The sequence below is a fragment of the Zeugodacus cucurbitae genome, chromosome 5 (genome assembly GCF_028554725.1).
Source record: "Zeugodacus cucurbitae isolate PBARC_wt_2022May chromosome 5, idZeuCucr1.2, whole genome shotgun sequence".
In the NCBI taxonomy this organism is placed as follows: domain Eukaryota; kingdom Metazoa; phylum Arthropoda; class Insecta; order Diptera; family Tephritidae; genus Zeugodacus; species Zeugodacus cucurbitae.
Window position 1 is genome coordinate 25704251 of NC_071670.1, and position 19694 is coordinate 25723944.

General features: G+C 36.3%; 1 protein-coding gene and 1 long non-coding RNA gene across 2 annotated transcripts in view; one reads left to right on the plus strand and one right to left on the minus strand.

The window, feature by feature from the left end:
• Nucleotides 1-6353: 6353 nt before the first annotated feature.
• The window catches only part of LOC105220109 (E3 ubiquitin-protein ligase HUWE1), a 35689-nt gene continuing 22348 nt past the window's right edge, over nt 6354-19694 (minus strand). The window contains exons 6-12 of the mRNA XM_011196526.3: nt 8941-18990; nt 7952-8356; nt 7525-7713; nt 7143-7464; nt 6901-7066; nt 6617-6807; nt 6354-6554 (exon numbers count right to left, since the gene is read on the minus strand). Of these exons, the coding sequence (XP_011194828.2) occupies nt 6452-6554; nt 6617-6807; nt 6901-7066; nt 7143-7464; nt 7525-7713; nt 7952-8356; nt 8941-18990 (11426 nt within the window). The 3' untranslated portion in view covers nt 6354-6451. The remainder of the gene's footprint in view (nt 6555-6616; nt 6808-6900; nt 7067-7142; nt 7465-7524; nt 7714-7951; nt 8357-8940; nt 18991-19694) is intronic.
• LOC128922265 (uncharacterized) lies at nt 8244-8835 on the plus strand. Its single transcript, XR_008471487.1, has 2 exons — nt 8244-8380; nt 8573-8835. It is a non-coding gene; the product is annotated as an uncharacterized LOC128922265 (long non-coding RNA).

The following is a 19694-nucleotide window of genomic DNA, read 5'->3' on the forward strand; positions in this document are numbered from 1 at the left end:
TTCTGCATTTGGGTTATTTATTTACTTTGATTCTTCTCATTCGTTTGCAAAATATTTGATATGGCAACACTTATTACTTGTCCAGCTGCAATACTTTTTGCTATTGTTGAAATTAAGAGATTTGTGTAAAGTGTTAAATATTTATTTACAGATATTTTCGTCATAATTTTTATAAAATAAATATGCAGAAACAATGTGGTGAAGTGTAAGTGTAAAATAAGTGCATAATATTAATAAAATATTATGTATATATTGTGAAAATTCGAGATAAAAGTTGCACTTTTTTCAACTTTAAGTGTGAATATCTCGAAAACTATAAGTCAGATGCAGCTTTATATGTATATATCCTTAATATGGAGAACCTCGTCTTTCCAACGATACCCGTTATTTACCGAAAGCCTGGGATAGTATACTAAAGATTCCCCCTTTTTTTTCTTAAAAAAGTGATTTTTTTTTTCAAACTTCGAAAAAATTTGGAATTTTATAACTTCTTCGGTATTAGTTTAGTTCATAAAAAAAAAATTATAAAAATTAAAAAAAAAATTGGTTCGACTGTTTCAGATGCATCGCACGACCTCCAACACCGGCACCGAATTACAAGTGCAGACTCCAGGCGCTCCAGAAAAATACTTACAACTTAGAACAAATTTCAATATTTTTTAATAATAAATATTGTTTTTTAAGCCTTAAATATAGTACACTATCGTCTTAAAATTCCGTTTACCGCAATCATTTCCAAAGCTTTAATAATATCTTATTTGTGATATAAACCATTTTGGTGGACAAAACTACCTACACGTGTTGTTTATCTTACACTTCTAGGAAACATTGTGTATACGCAACGTTGGGAGTAACAATAGTCAGTTATTGTTACTCAGCATGCCATTCGTGTTAGAAATGTATTGTCAATAATGGGTTCTCTCTATTCAAGGAGTAGTTCTGTTTTGTTTTTATTATTCAGTTGGTTCTAGAACGTTGAGCTAATAGCATAGATAACTTCAGTAATCAATATTTTTTATTAATGATTTTCTCTTTTTTTATGTATTTTTAAACGTAATAAACAATAAAACCATAAAATATGCATTTATTTTTACCCTTGGGAATTAATGGGTTAATTGAATGTGGCATTAAATCAAAGACTATCGTAGATAAAACTACGATAATGCAAGCAACATGAGTGGTAAATACAAGCACGAATCAAGGCAATATATAAGTACGCAGAATGTATTTCCTGCCTTGGACATTCATTAAATTCGGTTGCTAAGTACCGAGTGCTAGCAGTACTTTTCTTCGATTTTGTTGAAAACATCTATCAATTTTCGGTTTCTACCTATCGATGGGGTCTTCTTACCACAGCATTGAAAGATTCTACATAAAAAGTTCCGATCGGACACTAGATGGTCATCCCGATCTGATGCTACACTGGTGCTTGTGCATGGTTTTATGGCAAGTTTTGGAAGACATTCTCAATAAAGTGTGAAAGGCCGTCGTAATAAAGCTTACGGACTAGTTTCAACTATGAATAAGATAGAAATGGGAATAATGACAATTACGTGGATCACAATTCTAGAACACTTGTAAGCCCAACAAATCTCCGTTTGAAGGCGAGTGAGACGGGAAACCCCAGTAGGGTTTTGAGCCGACTACATAAAAAACACTTGCCCTATGAAAAATCGATCAGAGCCTTGGATAACAAAACACCCCCTCCTTTTTGATAACGTCCCCTGCAAACGTTTTAACTTAATTGGACGTTTTAACTTAACTGACAAGCAGGCTTATATCATACGAATATGAATTGGAGAACACCATAGGCGACGAACTAGTGCACTTCGCTGAACTTCTGAAAACATATGTGTCTACTGTTAGTAACAGCAAAAGCTTTTGGAATTGCATTTTTTTAAATAATTTCATAGAATCATGTTCCCCAAACATAGGAATTGCCTTGCGTATTTACGTGTATCTCTCGAACGTTATTTTTCAACGTTAAAACGTTGAGAAACACGATGGACGAAGATCGTTTTAATCATCTCACTTTGATGGATAAAGAGTATGATTTGCTTAAAGAAATCAATATTGAAAGTGTTATATCTATATTTTGCCCATATTAAATCCATAAAATTTTATTAGTAATAATTAATTACCTTAACTTGAGAACCTATAGCAAGCCAAAATCTTCTTGACTGTATTTGCTACGGACCTAACGTAGGTAGATGGGCGAACCAGTTCGGTTTAGTCTAATAATAATTCTTGAACAAATAGAATAAAAAAAGAAATAGAAAGAAAAAACTAAAGAATTTTAAAATTTAAATCAAGGAACAAATGTTAAATGTTAATATTGTATTATATATTATACATATATATTATTGAAATAAATCAAATATTATGAAGTCTCTTATTGAATTTTTTTATTAATAACGTCAATTTGCTTCACATAGTTACATGATTTAAATTAGGAACTCAAACTTATTACGAGACCGAAGTATTGTTTGCACCATTAGTGAAAACTCGTTTTGTTCTTTATTGGGTAAAGACAAAGTAGATTATTATTCATTAATTTCAATGATTGTGGTGATTCAATGTTGTATGGGAGGCAAATTTTATGCAGGATTTCAAGATTTCCAGCGTTCAAGATTTGAGCTGCCATCGATTGGTCACTTCTCTGCTCGCTATCTTTGGGTGCTGCTCGCCCGTCAAAAATTTTACATGTGAAAGCAACAACAAAGTTATCTAGTTGAATTCCTGCAGGAGAATGGGAATACCTCATTAAAAATTCTTTCGCCGCTTGCTCAGTGCTACCAAATTTTATTTTACACATTTTAGAACCATTTTACTATTGTGAACGGCTCAAAGGACAAATCACTGTCAAAATAATACAAATTTTATACACAAATGTTAAATTGAAAATGGCAGGCGAAGATAAATCGTCAGTATTTTTGTATTAAATGTATTGAATAAAAAACTTTAATAAAAATAAAATTTGTTGCAGAAAACGTAAGACATGGGCAGTGGTAGAAGAGTTCCGTGCGACCAAGTATAGACAATTCAATTTCAGTGCTGCCAGTTCGTATGAAAATTTGGAAAGTTTGTTCGATTGGCCTGTCTATAGCAGTTAGCCAATCGATGACTGCTTTTGACTACTCTCATTGGTGTATAGTGCAGCTCTATTTCAGCAAGCTGGCATCGATAACAACTATTCAAAATTCTATAAACACGCTCTATTACTGATCTTACTCTTGTAAATTTTTCATCACATTACCGCTGTACCGCCACTCATGAGGTCATCACCCTCAACGCCGAAATTACTGGTACGATGATGAGTGTTGTGGCGTTTCTCTAGAATGGGACGCAGATAGCGGAGGGGAGAGAGGCAGAAATACGTTAAACAAGGAGCTTGAGAGGCCGGCAGACAGGAACATGGCCACGTGACTTCTGTTGGAAAATCTCCCACATAATATGCCTAGAGCATACTAAGGATATGGAGGGGACAATTCTCGTGATTGGTGAACGATAACAATTCGTTGCCGAAATTTTCATAAGAAAGGTGATACAGCAATCTGCGCCAACTACAAAGGATTAGTCTGTGAAACGCGTACCCATGAGCGTACTCTGAAAGACTGAAGCCCATCGTCATTAAACTTGTTAGACATTATCAGAATGAGTTCCGACCTGGTAAATAAACCATTGCCCAGATATTCACGATACACTAACTCCTAGATCAACACGCACCATATTCTTGTTATTTTCAAAGCTTAATTTGTGATCCCTACAAACCTATTTAAAATGACATTGAGCGCTATCACCAGTACCGTATAGAGAAGAACCTCTCCGAGTCGTAACACATGCAATGGATGGAGCCATCTTAAGACCTGGACCACAAGTTATGTGGCCCCATGCAGCCAAGGACAATCGCCACCGAGTTTGCGCCTACAGCGAATGACCAAGACAGGACCTCAACGGCCCTCAGGAGCTCTCGAGTGCATGACTCCCAATCTGATCAGACCTCTCCCCAACTTTCTTCCCGCTCCAATCCCCGTACGAGAGACACAAGGCAACTCTTGGTTCCTCATATCGTCTGTTCCGCGTGTCATACCGTAATACGGAATATCACATGAGTTAAGTGTAATTTTTTCTTTGGCTGGCGTCATTTTCTGACGTGTTCCGGACTGCGCACCACTCGTGAATCATTCGTTGCCCCATGCTGCAGGAGTCTGCCCTGCAACAACCTCAAGTGGTGTCACCAAACAACACCCATGTGCGACAATTTCCTCTGAGGGCTTTAGAGCAGCTACAACCAATACATGTATATCACTCCCTCACTGCCAGGATCACCACTCCGGGAAGGCGTATTGATAGCTTCGATCCAAGAAACAAAGCTAAACGGCCGCCGAGATCTTCTGAGCTGCGCCGGTTTCAACGTTGTACGTAAGAATCGCGAGCTAGACAATGGTTGTGGCCTAGCATCCATCTTACACAATACAATGCAATATCGTCTAGACGATGGCCACATTAACCGCAGTGATACTACCCTAGAATTTCAGGGTATAGCTATACGGTCTTGCTCAAAATATTTAATATAAACATCCCCTTAGTTACATGTTGCCCAACAGGATATCATCCGAACAATAGTGCTGCTTCGAGGTGAAAACCGTTTGGTACTTGGCGACTTTAACGCGCACCACGATTTATGTAATCCTTGCCTGTCAAATCGTATGGTGTTTGAGATTCGCAGCTGATATTACAATCGGTAGAGATGGTCTGATAAATAGCATAACCTGGCGACTTAAGCTAACTCTAACCATCTAAAAGACTGCGCGCCGCGTATTTTCACCAGCGGTGAGGTTGCAGATGTCACGAAAAAGGCCACATCGTCCAAATCCATTGGCCCTGACGGCATAAACATGTTGATGCTAAAACACCTTGGCTCGGAGGGATTAAATTACCCCACCAAGGTCCTCAATCTTAACATACCCGACTCGTAGAAAACCGGAAAAGTGGTCCCACTATTGGAACCAGGGAAGCCATCCTTCCTAGTGGAGTCTTATCGTCCGATAACTCTCCTTTCCCCAATAGCGAAGACACTTGAAGCTTCGTTATGCCCGACCTTCAGCACCACCACAGCACTTCTATATTTCGAAGCTCCTTCAACCACCAGGAGTTATCTCAAGCACTTCTTACGCCGATGATTGCACGATAATGACATCGGGCAATGGAATCATTGACATGTGTTCGAAAGTGAAGCGACCGTTCTCGCTTCTTCACTGCTAGGAGTCTAACACTCTCCTCTACCAAATCCACAACGACTCAATTCACTAACTAGACGAATGAGTACAGTTTAGGCCTGAACATTTCTGTCCATGACGTCGAAATTCCGACTGTTAAGATCCCAAAAATTTTCGATTTTACACTGGTAGCTTTCACTCCCCATACGAACGCGATTACCAAGTTGCAGACCCCCACCAAAATCCTCAAGTCTAGCTAGCTAGCTGGCAGCACATGGGGTAAAGACAAAGACGTCGAAATTCCGACTGTTAAGATCCCAAAAATTTTCGATTTTACACTGGGTAGCTTTCACTCCCCATACGAACGCGATTACCAAGTTGCAGACCCCCAACAAAATCCTCAAGTCTAGCTAGCTAGCTGGCAGCACATGGGGTAAAGACAAAGAAACGATGCTGGCAACTTAACAGAGTACCTCCGTGAAATACGTCGACGACATACAGGACTATACCGACCGGACTTCGGATGAGAGGATATAAAACACCATCCATCGTTGATTCAGAGCTCGAGTTGACTCGCGAAACTAGAGTGACCCTCGCTCAACTTCGTTCGGGATATTGTACCAGGTTAAACTCCTACTTATCCAGACAAGACACTATAACATACTCAACATATATCCTGTATGCAAAGAGTCCCCGCATGACACTAACCACCTTTTTGAATGCCACCTAAACCACAGTCCCGTTAGATAACTTCGATGCCAATTAATGTAGGCTTGTCGGTTCAAGCAGGTTTGGGTAACCGTTACAACAAGACGATTTCTTTAATTTCAAATGCTTGAGAAGCAGATGGGTCTGGTGGACAAGACGAAGTACCTCCTGTTATCAAGCAAAGGTTCTCAACGATGGGATTCCAATAAATACGTTTACGCAAATACGTAATGCACATTACAACTTTCATATTAAATGTTGTATCATCAATTATATATGACGATAATAATTTAACATTCCAGCCTTTCTTCTAAGGATACTTTTCCAAAACGGAATAACGAAAAAAAAAATTAACTTTTTACAGATCAATTTTTGAAACACCTAATCTTCTGATTTTTTGGAATCATACTATAAAGGGAACACAAATATAAGTCAATAAACCATTTACTTAATTTGTGACCCCTTTGACAAAATGTGATATGAGATATATATATATTTAAATATTAATTTCATTTAATTTATGTTTATGCAAAGCCAAATCCTTCCGAGCACTCATGAATTGCTTTAAGTAGACTGCTTCGTAATTTCTCATAGGATTTATACATCGGCAAATCTAACTGATTAAAACTGCAAACAAATAGATAGAAGTAAGTTAGATTATAGCTTATATTAACATAAAATAGCCTTACCAGGTATGTGCACATGGTAATCTATCGGTCGATCGGTCATCACGATGAATTTGGAACCTCTGAATGCCATTCATTCCCTCAAGAGACCCGAAACCTTGGAGAGGAACTTTAGATGTTCCAGTGACGAACTGTAAAAATTTAGCTCGATCGGCTTGGTCAAAACTGCGTAAAGCTCTCCAAAACCATTGTATCTATAAAAGAGAGAGCAATGTAATTCCATAAGATAATTTAAAAGGCAAAATTTAGTTTGATAAAATTTAATTTCAATATTAATTATTATTTACCTGCAAAGATTTTGATGTATACTTGTGGTATTCTGCGTTAGTTCTAAGGTCCTCAATATCAATGTCAGGTAAACCAGATATGAGTAATTCAAGTTCTTGTTCGTTGAATATTGAAATTAGATGTTTGGGTATAATATCATAAAAACCTTCAAGAAACGCATCTAATCTGTAAGTTATATTGAATGTTTCAAACATAGTACTATTGATAGGAATAGATGTTTTTATATATAATTTAAACTTACTGCTGACGAATTGAACCACTCATTTTTAACTGGCAAACTAACTGGACGTAGTCGAATTTATTTTCTTCAGTTACTGCTATATTACGTCCATTTGGAATAAGATCCCGGACTTGGGTAACACCAAACTCCTGTATTTCTGTAGAAAATGTGAGTTCATAGCCCAAAGTGGAAATATCATTTTTCATAAGATAATCTAAGCCTTTATAAAATTCATAATCCTGTGATTCCATATCAGTATATTTCACTTGCTTTCCGAGAATGTGCTTATAAAATGAACGAGTAAAATAGCACTCTAGTAATTTATTATCATGTATTGCCTTTGCTACAATGATTAGGAGATAAATATTATAAAATATTTTATTTAAGTTTAAAAAAATAGTACCTATTACACGTCCCACAAATTTGAAGTAACTCAAGTGATTTGGATTAGCATGACTTGATGGATTTATCATATAAGTAACTCTGTCGCCCGGAGAAACGCAAAATAATGCATACATGGGATTGAAAATTTCCCTTGAAATTATAACGTACCATTCCCTCAGTAGACCACCAGCATCTTGTCCTTCTTCATCTATGAAATATATACAAATATTAGGTTTAAAAAAACTTTCACAATATTTACATAAAAACTTATGACCCCAGTTAATAGTTGCAATCGATGTGTTAGTCGAACAGAATTCAATAATAATGATAATTAAAATTAATATCAAAAAATAAATCAACTAAACTCCAATTGAACCAAACATTTGCAGGTTTGTGGATATATTATCATCCCATGAAGGTAAAACATACTTTAATAAAACACTAACCTTCAAATACTATGTAAAAACGATTTTTCCATTCTTCTGGTCCTAAGCGATATAATACACGGAACGAATCTTCAAATACTGTAACGCGTCGTACGCTTACTGTGTTTTCTTCACGGCGCACACCTTCATCGATTCGTTCAAGCTCAGTTTGAAAGAATTTTCTTTTCACATCAAAATCAAGAATACGTGTGTGATCAACTAAAACCGCAAAAGGCCCATCCGATAAATGAATCGGGGATTGACGAAGTATTTGATTAAGCACAGTTCGATGTTTTTCCGCAAAACGTAAAAAGTTCTCCTTATCTAATCGTTGCTGAACTTCCAATGGGTTTGTGCGTATGCAAGACTTGCGTACATTTTCTAAGAACTCGAACGAACCACTTGAACCTTGAGTATCTGTTGAATCTAAGTGTAAATGTGTTGAATGGGGTAAGTTAAATATTATTTCTAAATACAATACGACGTTTTTACTTATTAAAAAAATCGGAAACAAAAATTAGTGTTGCAATTTGTATAGAACAAGAAGCTGTTATTATATCGTTATAATTTAATTTGGATTTAAAAGTATTTAATAAATCTGATATTATAAATTATTGATTAGAACTGAATTATTTATTTTAGATCTCAGACGAAATACCAGCGTTTCAAGATTTTTTCTCTTCACTTGTTGGATAACTTAAAGATGTACAACACGAGTTTCTTCCTTAGATGTATTACGAAAGAACGAAGTACATTGTATGTGCTGATATTATAAAGATTTTGGCACTAAGTGAATGAAAGTAGTATGAGAAACTCATACTAAGTTGAAGTGAAATTATTCTCCTGATTTATTAAAATATTAAAAATGTACAAATAATTTTCTTAAATGATATATTCTTGGAGAATTCATTAGGAAACAATTTGTTATTGGAAAAGTATAGGATTTAAACCTTTTTTTCGAAATGTTAAGTTAAAATATATATTTGTCAAAGTATATAATTTTTACTAACCTGTTCTATCAGTGTTGTTTAAAGTTAAAACGCTCTGACTGGGATTTGCTTCTTCTATTACTTCTAAGGTAGAATTTTGAGTTTCAATGTTAGATGCGGGTTTTTTCTCATTTTTCTTGTTTGTGGCATGTATTAAGAAAAATGCTTCCACAGTTGGTTGCAAAACAAGAACTGCATACTCATCTTTTGACTCTTCTAAAGCTACTAAACATTCACTTAATGTGTTCCATAGATCTTGCAGGCATATTATCTGACTGAGAGTTGGCTTTTTATTCGCTGGATCCAAACCTACAGAATCTTCAGAATAGAATACTTCACGCACTTGTATAAATATCTTAAGAGTTTTCAAAAAATACAATTGAGCTGATGAAGGTGAAAGTAATTTTTTTATAGACGGTAATTGCAATTCACATGACGGTTTAAAATTGCTCGGTGCCGAAATAATTACGTTTTCTGATGTAAAACGGTCTTGCATAATTCCCTCAAGAACACCTTTGTTTTGAATTGTTACACCACATTTAGTTTCCTTATCGACTTTATTGAGAACTTTGTAGGATCGGATTTCATCGAGTAAATTTTGTATGGCTAAACGAACTTCTTTTGCCAGCCCAAATACTGCTGAGGACAAATACTCCAGAAATATTGCATTCGAAGCATGAGAACATTGACTTAAATTTACAATCAGTTTTGAAATGTTGTCAAGCCCATCAACTGTGCCGCATTGATGAGTCAGCACTTCTGTAACTAACTGCAATTGTGAAAAGTTTCTCGAGTACAATTTACTTTTTCCACGATAACCAGTAGTATATAGTTTAGTTTCAGTATTGATATAATATTCTTCTTTTTGTTTTGATTCCACATTTGTTGTAGCACTTTGACCCTTTTCTTCTGCATCGGAAGGTTTATTATTCAACTTACTGTCGTCCAAATCACTCTCTTTGGGAAGTTCTCCACTGAGAGAGGCCAATAGTTTAATAAGCATATCAGTGAGTTGGGGAGATCGACAAATTACTTTGTATGGCAGCATTTCAAGTAACTTTGAAAATTGAGTGTCATTAAATGATTGAAATTCGACATTTGGCTCTTCCCACTCCCATCGTGGATATGAAATAAGTGGAAAATCTTGCGTATTCGAAAGTCTTTGAGGTGTAAGCAAATCGATTTTTAAAATAACGTCCCAAAATTGTTTACCGTTAGTATTATATGTGGTCTTTTTGTGGTGCTTGCTTTTCACTCCAGATGAGTAATTTTTTTGTCCACGATTAGCTGCGGCTTTTGATGTTGATGGGCCTTCATCTAATTTAAAATCTGATGTCTTCTGTGATGGTTTAGTAATGTTCAAAGAACTGTTGCGCTGCATATTTGATTCCATTATGAGAGACTCTCTGTTCACTTCTGATGTATTTCCCGAAAATCCACTGGATATAGACATGTTTCTGTTATTTTCATTCGATTCAGTACCTGGGTCAATCTTTCTCTTTTGATCCTGTTTAAATGGAACGAAACTCCGTGGAAAATGCCTCGCTAAAACAAATAACAAATCCAAACAGTTCTTAACAACCATCTGTGCTGCTTGAGGATTTATACTAATATTATAATTTGACGTTGAATTGCCCTCAATATTTTTTTGTGTTATTTCATTAATAATAAACACATTCGATTTATAACCAAACGCTGCATCTATCCTCAGTTTAAGCCAATTAGGTTTGACAATAAATCCATCTGATTCATTTGTTTTATCTTCGTTCGTTTTTTGTATAATACTTATCAATGACTGTATAATCCAGGCTCTTGTCGGAGCATGATAGCACAAATTGCGTATAACTCGATGAAAACGAGTATAATTGATTTTTGTATCTTCGGTAAATAAAAATAGGAGAATTGTTGCTAAACAATCTGGATCAAGCATATTATTATCATCCTCCATGAAGAGCAGAGCTATAGGCTTGCCATGAATTTGTTGCTGATGTTGATGTACAATTGTTGTATGCTGGTGATGCTGAGATTGTTGAGTCCGCTCTGCTTCATACCATATTGTATCATAATTCGAATGCCATCTCGAATCATCAGTGAGATTTTGTAAAGACGACGGAAAACGTCGAAGTACATGAGGAGTATCTATATTTGAACCGTTTCGACTCTCCCAATCGCGTCGCAAATATTGGGCTTCTGCAGCCAAATCGGGAGGTAAACTTGCAATTTGTGATTCTTCCATATCAGTAAGGATTGCTCGACGTAATGTCTCAGGTAAATTTTGGAAGAAAGCCGCTGTATCAACGGGATCTTCGGGGTTAGCTGCTGAGGCAGCCTGACGTTGTTGTTCAATTCGTTGTTGCATTAAAACCTCAGTCTGAATATTTGGTGGTAATGCAGCTAAAAATTCTGGATTAACTTCTATTAAAGAATCATGTGCTACTTGAATTGCATTTTGTTGTGCTCGTTGACGTATGCGTTGCATTCTTAAATGTTCATTTATAACTTCTTCACGCATTTCAGCAGGCAATGCGGCTAAAAACGATGGATCTACACCTTCCGGAACTTGTAGATCACCCAATGCAGCTCGGACTTCAGCATTCATTTCAGAAGGTGCGTCTTCTGAGACAGTTTCAACATTTTCAGAATGATATTCTTCAGCTGTTGGTGCAGCAAGTTCTTGATTTGGAGTACCCATTACACTAATGACTCTTGGTACAATATTATCAGTTGCTATCTCTACTGATTCATTTGTAGTAAAAAGTTCAGACGCTTCAGTCATTAAGTTATCTATATTTTCTGTATTTGTTGGCTCCAGCGAGGTGTGCATTTCGTTGCCAAGTGGAATATCAAAAGCGGCGTTAATTTCTTCTCTCAAATTTGTTGGGTTAATATTTGAATTATTTTCATCCTGTTCATCCTCGAAATCATCTTCAACGTCCTCAAGAGTCTCTTCCTCGTTCGTTACCAGTATAGTTGGATTTTCTTCTTCACTTGAATATTCCACTTCACCGCCATCATCATTTGATATTTGACCCTGCTGTTCTAGTATATCAGTGGATATAGCAGTGTTTTCATTTCTTTCCGTTATATTTTCATTTGCCGACGACGTATTTTCAGATCCACTATTAGAATTAGTAGTCTGTTGAATGAATACAGGTATGGCACTGCGGCGATTAGGAGAATTGTAAGTGGTAGTGGATAGTGGTTGATCTATAGATTTCGTCTTTTGATTGTCTTTGAATGCTCTAATTAAAAATGGAATCAGAAGATGGGCAACATATAAACATGTATCTGTTTGGGACTCTAAGTCCAAATGCTTAGACTCCTCGAGCCACCAATGTAAGCTATCTTGATTGAATATATCAAGTTGCCCTTCTTCGGTCGGATTATTAAATGATGGCATTAGAGTGCAATACTGTTGATCAAGCAAAATTAAACGCCTGGTAGATTCACGCCTTTGAATCAAACTTCCTATTGTTGTAGTTTGGTTATTTGTTGATCCAACGTATACTGTGTTCGTATTGTTTTGACTGCGCTCATGATTAGTAGTAGAAGTATTTCCCATTTCAGTATTTACCACAAAATTTAAATCTGTTCTAGTTGGACCGAGCCTCGGTGCTACCCAAACAGATGAAGGATTTGTTCGAACTGAACTTTCGTCTGTATTTGTCAGATTATTATCTGCAAAAGATTCTTGAACTATGTTGCTAACAGCATTCGGGGACGGCTGTACGTTACTTCGTGTAACCGGTTCAGACAATAACAACATATCATTTTGACTTTCCACACGAGCCTCTCGAATTACGGGCGAATTTACTATTGTATTTTCGGCATTAAGATTATTATCACCATTATTTACTTGCTCACAAATTCCTCCTCTAACCTCTGAAACTTCGTCATCAGCATCAGATCCATTGACCACTTGTTCACCGCTTCTACCACTGACTTCTGATGCCTCATCATCGGCATCATTTGACGCAGTTTCTGAAGATTCGGGCTCATAAATATGATCAAAAACTTCAATAAATTGACGGGTTTCTTCATCAGCATCTGTTTCACTATGATCTTCCACGTCTTCTTCATTACCATCTTCTTCTTCGTCATCATCCTCGTCTTCGTCATTGCGTTCATTTTCTGTAGAAGCATTTGAGTCTGATTCAGATTCACTTGTGCTAACTTCTCCCAATAAAGAAGTTGAGTTGTCTACAACAGCTGCGACAAGTTCCGAAGATGTTGATGCGCCATCACTACCACCATTTGCTCCGTTTTCCGTATTGACAACTTGATTGCCATCTGATCGGTTACTTCTTGAGTCCATTCTATTTCCATCAGCAGGGCCATTATTAGAATCAGAGCTTCTGCCTAAAAATGCTACATGGCCATTTTGCAAAAGATCATCCCATAGTTGATCAAAATTAATTTGAGGTCGTAAGTTTGTTGAAGCTAAAAGTTGTGATTCCCGCACATTTTCTGTGGCGTCATCGTTACCAGTCGCCATGGAGTTAATTGGATCTTCTGAATCTAAGAATATATCTTCGCCATTCAAAATAAAATCGAATGCCTGTCTACGATCGGATAAAACGTTCCGAATAATATCACGGAGCACGTGCTCACTACCTACAGGCCCAGCGTTTTCATTAGATATGCGTGATGTTAACCTTGGATATAAACGGCGATTCACAACAGAATTGTTACCGTTTGGTGGAGTGCCAAAAAATATTTTCCTAGAAGAAAGAGTGCCTGGTGTAATAGTAAGCCTTAATAAAATTTCCATTGGACGTAAAGTTGAATGCACTGTGGTCAGAGTGTTTGAATTCGACAAATCTTTATATTGCGCCAATTTTGCCAAATCAGTCATTATTCCTTGCTTTAACAAAATTCTATACATATTATTGCGTTGCAAATGCAGTTTGTTTGACAACATTGGACTTTCAATCATTATGGGTATTAAACCAATGAGAACTTGCAAACGAACGTGTTTTTCTGTATAACTAGGCTCAGTAAGTGTGCGCACAATCGCTTCATGGAGCTCTTCGACCAATTTCGATTGAACTATTGGTTGACTAACACAATCTGATAACGAAGAAAGTAGCACTCTTGACATCATACTCACTTCTGGGTCCTGTTGGCGATTAGTTATTGGTAGAAAATTATCTAAAATAAATGAGATGCAAGTCTGCGGTTTTTTAATTAGTGAGCTGTCGGAGGGTACGTATATGTATTCCATAATAATTTTCGGTACTAAGCACTGATAGGATCTAACTGCGTCTGCTAATATTTTTAATAAAGTCGATCGCGGTAATATTGGCTTTTGGTGGGTATGACTTGTAGATGGAATATGCCAACTGCAGCAGCAAGGATTTGTTTCAATATTTTCTGTATATTTTTTAGACGAAGACGATTTGGGTTGAGTTTTATCAACTTGTGTTGGTGACGACTCCCCCATTTTTCCTATGCTCCCATCATATTCATCTATGGAGAGCCCTCCATAATGTATACAAGGTTGAATTATTGCTCTCAATATATCTTTTACTGTTTCTTCTGAGGCGTCATCAATTTTTAGAATGGTATTATTGATGAGGTCACCAGGTTTATTTTGGGCTTGGGACTTTATAAGGAACCTTGATTCGTCTATAGGAAAATTCGAACTCAAAGCATTATCAGCTTGCAATGACTCTTTTGCCGCCAAAAGAAATATTTTCGGATGTCTAGCTACCGCTGATGATACTTGTGTAAGAAAATATACCAGATCGCGATGTCCAACGGGCACAGTTGGCGAAGAGCGTGTAATCAAAATTCTTTCGATGGAATCTTGTAAAACTGAGGGAGCTTCGAGAACATGCCGAATTATAACGATGGCATAAGTGGGAAACTCCATCATTCCACATGCTTGACGCATCTTAAGTAGTAGTGATATTCCGCCATTTTTATAAAAAGCCTTTGCATTCTCATAATCCTTAGTTAATCTAGCACAAAGTTTCATAATGGAAATCTTTGTTTCAAAGTCTACCATAAATTCAGGTCTTAGCAAGTGGACAAGACAGGCAATTATATCGGTACAATTTTCGCGAGACAATCCAACAAGCTCTTCGTGTAGTATGATCTTTTTGTTATGCTTCGAAAATCCTGATGTTCCTTTTTTTGGGGCTGATTTTGAAGTGTTTTTAATTTTAATTTTCTTTTGCCCGAATGTAGTCCCTTCTTCTAATTGCGCCGTACAAGTTTGTTGCGAATCATTTTCATTAGTCTGAACAAGGTTCCCCTCAGTTTCACAATCTTTCTTACCCTGGGATAAATTGGTTAATGAACGAAGACAAATTAATTCGTCTTTATAAATTACACCTTCACCACCAGGCTTTGACTGCACACTGCGAGTAAGAATACTATCTGTTTTCGTATTCGTATTTCCATTTTTAAGTGAGCATATAGCTTCCGATATTTTTAGGTCTGGTAACACCGATCGATGACTTCCTGATGCTTCACTCACTTGAGTCATATAATTAAAATTAACGGTATATCGCTGACGCCCTATGTTAATCACTTGAGACTTTTCGCCCATTGCAAAAGCATTTTTAAGTAAATTATTATTCGATTCGGTATAGGAGTTCCATTTACCAGTCGAAACGTCATACCATCTCCATTTATCACTACATACGGCTCGCATATTTTCTCGTCGTTGCAATATTACACAAACATTATCAATTGCGTCAATGAACTCTATGAAGTTTTGCAACCATTGAGGCGATTGTGGCTTAACACCTATTAATGTCTGTTCATTCAATAAAGCCTCAGTCTCATAGAGCAGATTGACTATAATATGCATAGATTTTTCTTGGGATACTATAGCACAAAACTCTTTCCTAATATCACTATAATTTTCATCTAGAAGTATTGTTGAGACTTTGAGACGTATAAGAAGTTTTGTAGAAATTTCTCCAAAGAAAATGTTCCCCAATTCAGATGAATTTGTTATTTTTTCGTTTTTTATGATATTAATAATTTGTTCCATACATTCGGTAACACCGTTTACAAGATTTACAATAAATTCCCGTTTATTTTGCTGATTATTCTGCCTGTACAGCGCAGATAACAGCTCTGTACCGGTGTTGACAGTTTCAGGCAAATATTCCATAAATGCAAATACTCTTTCAAATACGTCATTGCAAAATTGATTAAATATTTCGTTTGGTAAAAGTTGAACATTATGAAAACCTCCATGTTGTTTATATTTTAAATTTCCTCTTGTAACACTCATTCGGTTCAAACCGGAAGTCGATGCTGAATCTATGTCAATTTCCATGTCATTACCAGCATGTTGACTGTTGAGTTGATTTGAAATACTTTGGGTATTTTGAGCTTCAGTAGTAGTTGCCTCTGGATGATTCAACAGAAACTCCGTTGCTTGTTCAAGCGAACGCGTATTTCTTAGAGCATCCATAACGTGTTGTGAGCCAAATCCCATGTCCGTCAATACTTTGAAGTGATTAGCATTTAAAAAGCCTTCATCTGAAGACTTTTCAGTTTTTTTCCGTTGTTCAAGTAGTTTATCAGCATTTTGAATTTCATCTAAACGTGTTTTATAGCGATTGCATATCATACTGTATGATTTAATAATATGCTTCAATATAGCCATAATGGTTTCCGTTATTGATACCCCATAATTGGGAATGGGCTTACGTTTCCAAATGCGCCTGACAACATGCATAGCAAGTTGATGCATTTGTATTAAATAAAATATTGGCTCGAAGTCAATAGTATCTGAACCATGACTGCCTTTTGTTGCCAAAGCATAAGGTGAATCAAGAATTCCTCGAGGATTAACCATTTTTTCAAGCAATTGTAGCCAGGCATCTATAAATTCTCCAGTTCCTGCAGGGTATTCATTGGCATCACTCGAAGTGTTTTGTAAAATGTTATTTAATAACAAGCAGTTTTCAAATCCAAAAGTATTCGTACTATTATCTAGCGATAAAGCCCAATAGAACATATCAAAAAATGCTCCTAAGCCATTTTCTTCGCAAAATTGAGAGATCATTAAATGAAAGCAACTTCGTTTGTCATCAAACAGCATTGGACCAGTAAATCCTACAGAACATATGAGAAATGTAAGTTTTAACTTTGGTGCAGGCTTTGTTGCATTATTTTCATGGCTGAAGCCATTTACCAGAATTGAGCTAAGAACTCGAGCAATTTCCTTAGCGTCTGCTGTTGGAATCTTGCTGTTTGCAGCGTTTGATGAATAATCATTATTCCGCCGTTGGCGAGCCTGTGGTGTACCAACAGAAAGTTTCACCAGGGTTCCGAAAAGTTCAGCCAGTGCCCGTCCTAGCCGAGAAGAAGCTGCCAATAGTGACTTTATATAACGCAGTTGATCATCTGCTTTTATCTTGAATTTAATGGAGCTCAATTTCTTTATAGTCGAATCATCCTTTTCAGCACCCGCTGTTTGTTCGCCAATCGTCTCATACAATCCCGTTTCATTTATCTCATCAGAACACAGGCTCAACAAGATGGTACTCTCCCATACCAAAGAAATATATAGACGAACTAAACTCTGCAATAACTGTATGCCAGAACCAGAATTATTTCCCCACCGACTTAGTAAAGTTAGCCGCATTTCACTCGAAGCGTTACGGCATAAATGAACTAGAAGAACTACATATCCATGAACCGAACTCATATTGTGCAACAGCGGTGTGTAATCAGCTGTAGAAAAGCCATCATCTAATTTGGGACATGCCATTAACTCACGTAAAAGTATACTTTCTCCGGGAAAATTAAAATTCGATATTAGCGGTTGTAATTTGTTTGTTATCTTTGATAACTCTTCGAGTGCAATATCTATTACTGTCGTCTCATGGGCTAAATTCAAAATAGATTTGCATACATTAGCAACTGCTTGCGCTGTTGTAGATACAGGTGAATCAATTGGTAAATTTGGCAATGACAGCAACGAAAGCAGCGGTTGCAACCCGCCATGCATTACGAATTCTCTACAATGATCACCGTTTGAACTATTACTGAATATCGCATCAATAAATTTCATGACATTTAATATGTAGTCGATTAAAGGAATGGCTTCTCGTTCATGATTTAATCGGATTTGTACTTGTTGCTCTATAGTTCTATTTTGTCTATGTTGCTGTTGCTGTGACGCAGAAGACATTTCATCATCATCTTCATCGTCTTCCCCACTGCTATCATTTTCATTGCATCTTAATTCCAGTGTGTTCTCAGTGTTGGGAGTATGTTGGTTATTCGGATTGATCGTGTTTGCAATAGATGTGCTATTATCTTTATGTGCTCTCCAACACACATATTTCGAATCAGATCCAAATCGAACTAAATCATTAAGTAATCGTACTATGGCTTCTATCGCGTCTGTACGTAAATACGGGTGGTGTTTCATGAGGTCATCCATAGCATTACCTAAATTCGTAGATGTGTCCCCTAAGGGGTCTGACGACCGTCGCCTTCGCATAGCTATTAAGTAATCTGGCGATAGCAATACCCTCAGGAATCTATCAAATGGATCATAAGACATAAATTCCATTAGTCCACGTTCATTTAGACAAAGGGCTGAAAAAATATTCGGCAATGAACCCAAAATTTCCCTTGTGGCTGGTACTTCTTTTTGTAGCAACGAGCGAAGGATTACATTAGTTAGACCCGTTTCTTGTAGAGATGACAATAAAGATGGTTCATTGAAAACATAAACCGTAACAACATCTGTAGCTAGTAAAAATAATGACGGCCCATAATACTCCGCATTTGATATTATGTGCTGCAACGATTTTGGCAAGGAACTTTCCATTATATTTCGCATTCCATTAAAATGGGCATGATCTTGAATCGATTTTTTTAGGAAGTTAAGCATAGATTTCAATAACGCTGCTCTTTGAGTAACGCATGCTAATTTTTTCCCGTCCTGCTCAGTTATGGATGATTGTGACGCCGATTTTTCATTCGATACTCGACTATACTTTCTTGTGCCTCGTTGCAGTTCACTTCTTCTTACATAGGCTTCATTATCTTCTAACACTTCTGGTTGTGCATTATCTCCATTTCCTTGATCTGCAAGTTTAAAAAGAAAATATAACAAGCATGGGAAGGATAAGTTCGGGTGTACCCGAAGATTTTATACAATCGCAATTTGAAAGCAATTCAAAAATTATATAAGAATATTGGGTAAATTTACTTGTTTTAGTCATAGATTCTGTACATTTCATTACTACATATATTTATATCAATATAAATCTAACTGAAAGAAGTTACAATAAATACAATACACATGTATTATTTTTTATCACTATATTGGCTATATTGAGATTCTAAAAGGTCTATGCCCAAAATCATGTTACAACAACAAAAAATAATAATAAATATAGTGACCGAATTCACTCATTTAGACATCACACCACAATATAATACATTAACTTAATTTGATAATAAGGTATTTTACATATTTACCGATATATGTATACGGTATAAAGCCCGTCAGAAGTGAAAATACTTACAGTAGGTAGAAAAAGTAAGTTATCAAAACATCCAACACTTTTTGAAATGATCTCATTTTTTTCCTTTATCGAATATAAATTTTTTTGTTTCAAAAAGTACCGTTATTAAAGTACCACAGTTGATGATCTTTTTTGCCGATTGCGCATTTGGTAAGAAATTTGCATTCTATAAATGGGCTCAGTGGTAAAGCGTGGAAAAAATAAGTAAAGTAATTACAAAAATTCTTTAAATATGCAAGAATTCTTTTTTTCTAAAATACA